Source organism: Micropterus salmoides, unplaced genomic scaffold (assembly GCF_014851395.1).
Source record: "Micropterus salmoides isolate LMB-PRFRI ecotype aquatic unplaced genomic scaffold, ASM1485139v1 Ms_hic_scaffold_9, whole genome shotgun sequence".
Taxonomy (NCBI): Eukaryota; Metazoa; Chordata; class Actinopteri; order Centrarchiformes; family Centrarchidae; genus Micropterus; species Micropterus salmoides.
In genome coordinates this window covers 92,434-100,579 of record NW_024044681.1, presented here as the reverse complement: position 1 = coordinate 100,579, position 8,146 = coordinate 92,434, and the positions used below count along the sequence as shown (strand labels likewise).

Genomic DNA, 8,146 nt, shown 5'->3' with positions numbered 1-8,146 from the left:
GTTAGCTGTGATAGAGGCCTGCTTGGAGGGTTGCTGTTTTCTGTTAATGCTTGTGAACTATGAATAATGTTTTTCTTGTTCATCAGATGTGATTAAAGGCATCATTGATTTCTGCAATGCAATGGCCAGTGTAAATGACACATTATGGTTAAAGCTAAAACACCCAGAATTCAGTCCTGCTTGCTTCAATACCATTGTTACCCTGTTGTAGTTTTTAAGGACTGTATCCATTCTACATCAACTCAACCAGTACTCATTATTAATATTAGTATTTAATTCTCTACTACTATTTATCACGACACTTCTGCGATAAATAGTAGTAAATACTGTACATATATACACTCCTTATATTTATGTGTAAATTTGTATCCATTCCATTTGACCATTTCTGTTAATTCTGTAAAATACTGTCAATTTAAAATTTGTATATTTCGTTATATTATCTAATTTCTATTATTATTTCCATTCCTTAATATCTTGAAACGCAAAGCGAGCAACTGTTACAAAGAATTTACCTTCGGGGATCAATAAAATATTTCAGACACGACTGCATCCTCTGCCGAACGTGTTCTTTTTGGTACTCTTGGCTTGCCGTAGTGTTTACATCCAACATAGCACCGGGCGGTTAGCCAGTTAGCTGGATACACGCAACTTTTTTAACATTATTATTGTTTTTAAGTACAAATTTAAGGCAATAACCGATCGCTTTATGGCGGGCTATGATTTGCCGAGCTGTTTAAAGTCGTTAAAGTGTGAGCTTTGCTAGAGAAAATGAGCTTTTCTTACCTAGACGTTAGACTGTCACTTTGCTAGCACGGTTAGCTAACCGTTAGCAGCGGGTCAGTTTGCGGGGAGTGTGATGGAGGCGGAGGAGCTGCGGCCCGTTCCCCGGGAGAGGGCCATCCTGGAGAGCTTCTTCACGCAGCTCGGCATGTTTTCTTTCGACAGGGCTAAGGACTACGTGGAGAAGGAGAAGGACAACAGCAAGAGCGCCGGGGCCATCTGGGCCGCTCTGCTGGCCGCGCTGGCTCACCTGGCCGCCGCGGAGAAGGCGTATCACAACATGACATTCCTGGGACAGAAGATGGGTAACGTTCATAATATGCTGCACAGGTGGGAGACACCTGAAACACCTGTTTGTTAAAGTCTGAAACGTTTGCTCTGCTGGTGTGTCTTTCTTTGTATCCGGTGTAACGTTATGTTATGTATAATAGGCTACAGCTTTTGATCATAGACATTATAAAAAGTCTAGTCTAGTCTAGTTGTTTTCATTTTTACAAGGTTTCTATATGTTTTGTTTGTAAAATCTTCATTTGTTTGGTAACTGTCGCTGTCAGATACTTCTAGTAGAGTAAAAAGTACAGTAAAGTATTTCCCTTTTGAGATGTAGTAGTAGTATTAAGTAGGATGAAAAGAGATATTACTCAAGTAATGTACAAGTACGTCAAATTTGTACTTTATTTTCCTTAATTCAATTTAATTTACCTTAATTCACCTCTGTGGATGCTTTATATGTTATTACATGACTAATGTGGCTTTACTAATGCCTTAAAAATATATACACATTTTTAAACATTGATATTTTCTCTAAGCCCCTTAAACAAACTAGGTAGGCTAGTGTAAGGAGGTTAAACTCACTTTGTTTCTCCTCTGAAATGTGTCTGAAACATCATTTTATAGCCCTACACATAAAAATAGTTACCTACCTTAACTTAAAATGTGTGAGATTGAGGCACACGGACAGCTCCATACATAAAGCACCAGGTGGAGCTGTAGCACATGGCGATACACTGTCCAAAGCAAAAGGCTGATTTTTATTTCTAAGCAGCAGTGTCTCTCTCTCTCTCTCTCTCTCTCTCTCTCTCCACAGGCGGCCAGTCCTTCTTCAGCCGCAAGGACTCCATCCGAACCATCTACACCTCCCTGTACAACGAGCTCAGGAAAGTGGTGACGATGGGGCGTCACAGCCAGCCGGGCTCCGCCTCTTACCTGGAGGACCTGCTGTCGCACCTGTCAGAGCAGCTCTGCCACTTCACCCAGGCCCGCATGGAGATGGCAGACCTGTATGAGAAAATGCACTCGCTGGGCAGCCAGAAGAGCATCAACTCCGAGGAGATGCTCACCACGCTGGAGGCCGTACTGCACAAATACAGCACCAAGTGCGTACCTCTGTTTACTGTCTTATTCCTGGCAGTGGTGGAAAATAACAGACGCTTTTATCCAAAGCGACTTACATTTGAGGAGCAACATACAAACATCAACAGAGCATCAAATACAGATCTACAACTGACAATACATACTAGTAAGAGCAGCATTAAATACTAGTAAGAGCTCATAGTATATATCACATCAATGGGTTAGATACCGAGGGAAGGAAGTAAGAGTTAACAAAAAGTGCAATCAATACAAGATCATTATAGGGGATAGAAGAAGAAGAGCACAGGAAGTGCATGTTAGAGGTTAGGAGTTAGAGGTGTTATAAGAGGAAGTGTTCTCTGAACTCTGAAGAGTTTTCAAGAGCTTCTTGAAGTTAGAGAGGGACGCCCCTGCTCTGATGGCGTGTGGTAGCTCGTTCTACCATCGTGGTGTCACAGATGAGAACAGCTGGGACTGGGATTGCTTTGTGTGAAAGGACGGCAGAGCCAAGCGGCGTTCGTTGGAGGAGCGTAGCGGCCGAGAAGGAACGTAAGTTTGTATGATGGAGTTTAGGTAGATGGGTGCAGACCCAGTAGTCACTCTGTATGCAAACATTAGTGACTTGAATTTGATTCTGGAGGCCACGGGGAGCCAGTGGAGTCACTGAGTAATGGAGTGACATGAGTCCTTTTGGGCTGATCAAAAACCAGACGCGCTGCTGCGTTCTGAACCATTTGTCAGGGTTTCACCGCACAAGCTGGAAGACCTGCTAGGAGGGCATTGCAATAGTCGATGCGAGAGATAACCATGGCCTGTACCAGAAGCTGGGTGGCGTACTGAGTGAGGTAGGGCCTGATTTTCCTTATGTTGTATAGAGCAAAGCGGCATGACCGAGAGACAGCAGCTACATGGTCTGAAAAGGACAGCTGGTCATCAGTCATGACACCCAAGTTTCTTCCTTGGTTGGAGTGATGGTTGCCGAGTCAATTTGTTGTTTGATGTTATGGTGGATAGATTGCTTGGCTGGAATGACCAAGAGTTCAGTGCACATTAATGCAAGTACTGAAAATTTCATATTTTGCAACTTTATACATATACTCCAGTACATCTCAGAGGGAAACATTGTACTTTTTTTAATTTACTACATTTATTTAATACCTGAAGTTATTAGCTATTACGCAGAGAAAGGTTTTACATTAAAAACAAATGATCGGTTTCTAAAATGAGTTGCATTGTTCAGTGCACAAAATCTGCTTTTTGAGCAATTTAAGTCCTAAATTGAGTCCTTAAAGTGTTATTTTCTAGTTTACAAAAGTGACAAAACAAAAAAATTTCAGTTCAAGATTTTAAATTATATTTCCCGAAATTTTATTTTTCATAATCTTAGTGCAGCAACCTGCGCCATTATTTGTTGTTTCAAGCTACATACACTTTTACATTTAAAAAAAATAATAATTTCAATTAAAAACATATTTATTGCAATGACAGTTTTTAGTATACAATCATAATAAGATACCAATGAAGAAGTATTTTTGTTTTCTACATAATAAGTACTTCTTCATTTGATACTTTAAGTATATATTGCTGACTTACTGTGTGAGGACTTTCTCCGTGAAGTATTTTTTCCATCACGGCTGGTTTGGCCTGAATGGTTAGTAGTGAGGAACTTTGAAAAGCGTGAATGACATATTGGGGTTGGAGGAGGAAAACTTCCTGCTTAACCCAGCAAACGCAGGATTCCACCTTTTTCCCCAGAGACAAGTCAGCAAAAAATGTGTCCTGCGACTGTAGCAGGAACACAAACTGCACGGTTGAGCTGTTGACTGAGCTGCAGCAGGTCGCAATACGACACATCACTAATTTGACCGTGCGCTGAAGGGTGAAGGTGATGCTCTCCTTGGCAGACCTGGTGAAATACCACATAGAGAGTGTGTGTTTGTGTGTAGCTGAACTCACTCTGACATCCAAACTTAATTGTATTCTCAGCACAACAAAGAGACGGCTGCTTTCAGGTCACTACAAACTAGGTCAGCTACTGTCTTTGCATTTCTTTGCTTGTGTTCCTGTTTAACTACTAACCTCCTTTTTCCTCGCACCTTCAGGTTCCACCATCCCATCCTGGGCCGCGTGGAGGAGGGCTTCCAGACGGAGTTGGACGTGGTGACCCAGTTACTGCGCTGCCAGGCCCAGGTTTCGGAGTGGAGTTTCCTGCCCGCTCTGCTCAGCCTGCACGAGGCCAACTCCAAGCTCACCGCCTGGGGTCAGCTTTTCCAGCGGCAGAAAGAGACCCGCAAGCATCTGTTTGGAGGTCAGTCCCAGAAAGCCGTGCAGCCTCCGCACCTGTATTTGTGGCTGCAGCGCTTCCAGGCGGTGCTCCTCGCCAAGTTCAGCTTCTACTTCCATGAAGCACTGAGCCGGCAAACGGCCCCCGCCGACATGAGAGCCTTGACCGCTCGCACCACACCGGACTACCACGGCAAGATAAGCGCCTTCATCCGCAAACACGACGCCAGCAACGTGTCTCTGGTGTTTGACAACCGCGGCTCTGAAAGCTTCCAAGGTCACGGCTACCACCACCCACACTCATATCGGGAAGCCCCAAAGGGCGTGGAGCAGTTTCCCGCCGTAGTGTCCCTGCCGTCTGGAGAGCGGCCGCTCACGCACTGGCCAAACGTCATCATGATGATGGGAGACCGCGCCTCTGAGCTCAACACTCTGGACAAGGTGGTGCACTTCTACGACGATAAAGTCCAGAGCACCTACTACCTGACTCGGCCCGAGCCTCACTTCACTCTGGTGGTTATCTTTGATGGCAGGAAGTCGGAGAAGGATCTGCACATCGCCGCGTTCCTGCAGGAGATCTCAGGCTCACTGCGGAACTCCAAACCCTTCAGCACCCTCAAACCTGGGTCAAAAGGCTGAGCGGGCAAAGATTATGATCTTATGGTCAAATCATTTCTCACTGGTAACTAAGATGCTTAAATGTTGCATCATCTCTTTCGTAAACTGTTTTCTGTGGTCCAACCAGCTGTATTTTGTTGCTTTGAATCTCCTTTCGCCAAAAAATATTTCAGACCAAAGAAATGGCCCAATTCAACTGCTGTGAATCTCTTTTACTCTGATTCTTAGGCCATGAAAGTACGACAGACAGAACGCTGCTAACGTTGAAAGCCTTTATTTAAAATGTGTTAAATATTTTAATTACTTTGCATCGTTTTAACATGTTTACTTTTTATTAGCTAATATTTGCTGTGCTTGATACAATTTAAATAAAGCTTTGAGATGACTGCACAATGCACATCCTGCCTCACTTCCTGAACACCAAGTGTCATTATTACAGAAAGGTTGTGTATATCCACACACAATTGTTTTTACGAGTGGGGGCGGCATGAATTTTAATCAACTTTCAAAAGACAGAAAGAGTTTTAGGAAACCAATGATTTACAGAACACACCTGGAGGTTTATTGAGTGTTCCAACAAAACATTTAGCGACATTTCATTTAAAAGAAAGGTTCGATCAGTTAATGACTTGAATGCTAATTTATTCCGATTTATCTATAATATAAATACAACACATTGATACAATCCATTTGGCTATATGAGCTCATCTTTAGGGAAGCTCGGTTTTCAAATACAGCAACACTAACAGACAAAAACCATTTCCTTTATTATGAAACACATTCAAAGAAACCTCCCTTTGAGTTAAAATGCACCAACATGTTATGATGCTACATGCCAAGTACACAATCCTATACATCAAAGTGCAATGTCACAATGGGTTAATGCTTGAATTCATAATTCAGTAATCTACTAAACACTTTTATGATTATTTCATTCAGAGTGCTGCTGCTCTTCGTTCAGGACATGCGTGAGTGGATTCACAACTCCCCAAAAAAGACAAGGATTTAAAAAAAGGCACTTTCACATACACACACACACACACACACACACAAAGATGTGCATCCATAGCCCATCTCAGCACGTCACGTTAATTTTAATCACCACACTCACTCACATCAGTTACCAGCCCTGTTGGAGGCCACATTCAGTGTGCTGTTCAAGTGTTGTTGTTTTTTTGGGCGTTTACACACAAGAGCCCCACCCTGTTAGCTTATTGTGAATTTAAGGTTAACTAGTGACTTCAGTGACTTCACAAGCAGGTAAACCATTACACACACACCCGCACACACACACACACACACACACACACACACAGAAAGTAGCATGCTTTTTTGCACTCGCACTGTTTTTCCCAAACTTGCTCTTGCGTGTTCTGGCACTCAAGGCAGGCATGAATTATCTATCATCTATCACTATTCTAGTGCTTCTGCACTTACAAGGGAGCAGAACAAGGGCAGGCAAGCAGGGCACACACTCGTCTTGCGCACACACGCACATACACAAACAAGAACAAAATCATACACCCACCCCCGTCCTAGAAAAAAGTTCTGTCCAAGCTCCCTCCACCACTCAACCATCGCACCCTGTTTGAAGCTCCGGTCTGGGTGTAGGTTTCCCCTCCGAGAACACAAGAAGGCTGTTAAAAGAGTTTAGCGAGTCGCCGCAGCAGCTCACTGAACATTCAATAGATGGCTGAACAGTCGTATAATACTGGAAACATTCAGTAAATAGTTGGTTAAATAATGTGAGTTTGGTGTCACTGACGACCTCAAGAGGCGTTTCGTGGTTTGAGGTGTAAGTGAGCTTAGCAGCTGAACCGAGTGAAAAATAAAAAAATAAATTATAAGTCACACAGACGTTGTTGAACCGTTGTCGCCTTCACTCTGCCGTGTCCTCGTCCTTTTCACACGGAGTCTCTCGTTACAGATACAGCAGCCGATCGGGATAGTTTTTAAGAAAACACCAGCCTTTTTGGTGATAGGCTCCTCAGCTAGCGCAGGCCTATCTTCATGACATTACAGCCAACATTCACGTCACTGAAACTACATTTTACTGGAGCTGAACTACACTCCACAAGTCTCTTTGACTATGGTCTCATATACAGGACAGGATGCTCTGCCTATGCTCGTTCCTGTGTCTCTTTATCAGCAGTTCTTTTAGCTAACCTTTGATAAATGCTTCAATACATGGAGAAAGTAAACTCCTACACACCAAGAGAGTACACACCAACCTGACAACACATAAATATCATGGCATATCATATCATAGTTCATGTCATATATTATAGTTTAGTACTACATTAAAACCCTTTTTGTCTGTCCTACCCTTTCTACCCTCATGTTGATTATACACATTTAGCAGTACCCTGATCTCCACTTCAGGCCCATTTTTGGCCTGGGTAGGCCTGATTTGGCCGTTCATCGGCCTAGTTTGGCTCACATGGTGCAGGATTTGTCCAGCGGCGGGGGCAGAGGCGGGGTGCTGCTCTTGGGTGGGACAATAGGTTTAGGCCTGAGGGCGGGGGGCCGCAGCGGAGTCCCGATGCGGGCAGCTGCCACAGGTTTGAAGGAGCCCAGGGTGTCAGGGGAAGGGTTGGCCGGTCTGGGAGGTCCGGGCGGAGGTCCGGGGAGCGGGCTCATGGGGCTTAGAGGACTGAGGGGGCTCGGGGTGCCGGGAGTCCCGGGAGTGCCGGGGGTTCCCGGTGTGCCCGGAGTGCTGGGGGTGCTGTGGGGGCTGGGAGACTCGGAGGAGCAGGTGGTGACAGGGCCGTTCTTCACCTGCTCCAGAGTGTCCAGCACCACGTCAGGAGCCGGCCGGCAGCCCTGCCGCTCCAGCTGCCTCAACTCCCCCAGAGCCACAGTCACCGTCTCCTCAATGTCCTGGAGGCAGAAAGAGGACGATTAAGCAGAAAGACATGCAGCCTCACCGGAAAAACTAAAATTGAAACCTGCAATAACTGGAGAGCAGAAACAAGTTGACTCAAGACTACGTACCCATAAAATTAAGTCCATACACAAATATTGCCATGAAATAGGGAAAATAATTGTACGTTTGATATGATCATGTCACGTGTGGGAGAATGTTTGTTATTCTTAATTTAACTAACAT

General features: G+C 44.4%; 2 protein-coding genes across 3 annotated transcripts in view; one reads left to right on the top strand and one right to left on the bottom strand.

Annotated features, from left to right (window-relative positions):
* The first annotated feature begins 592 nt into the window (after positions 1-592).
* On the top strand, positions 593-5,434 carry cunh12orf66 (chromosome unknown C12orf66 homolog). Its single transcript, XM_038708783.1, has 3 exons — positions 593-1,088; positions 1,871-2,159; positions 4,239-5,434. The coding sequence occupies exons 1-3, from the start codon at positions 860-862 to the stop codon at positions 5,056-5,058; spliced, it is 1,338 nt and encodes a 445-aa protein (XP_038564711.1). The 5' UTR covers positions 593-859; the 3' UTR covers positions 5,059-5,434.
* A 14-nt stretch (positions 5,435-5,448) lies between these two features.
* The window catches only part of LOC119895583 (SLIT-ROBO Rho GTPase-activating protein 1-like), a 38,974-nt gene continuing 36,276 nt past the window's right edge, over positions 5,449-8,146 (bottom strand). For both annotated transcript variants that reach the window (XM_038708784.1, XM_038708785.1), the window contains one exon: positions 5,449-7,917. In XM_038708784.1, coding sequence (XP_038564712.1) covers positions 7,474-7,917 — 444 coding nt within the window. In that variant the 3' untranslated portion in view covers positions 5,449-7,473. The remainder of the gene's footprint in view (positions 7,918-8,146) is intronic.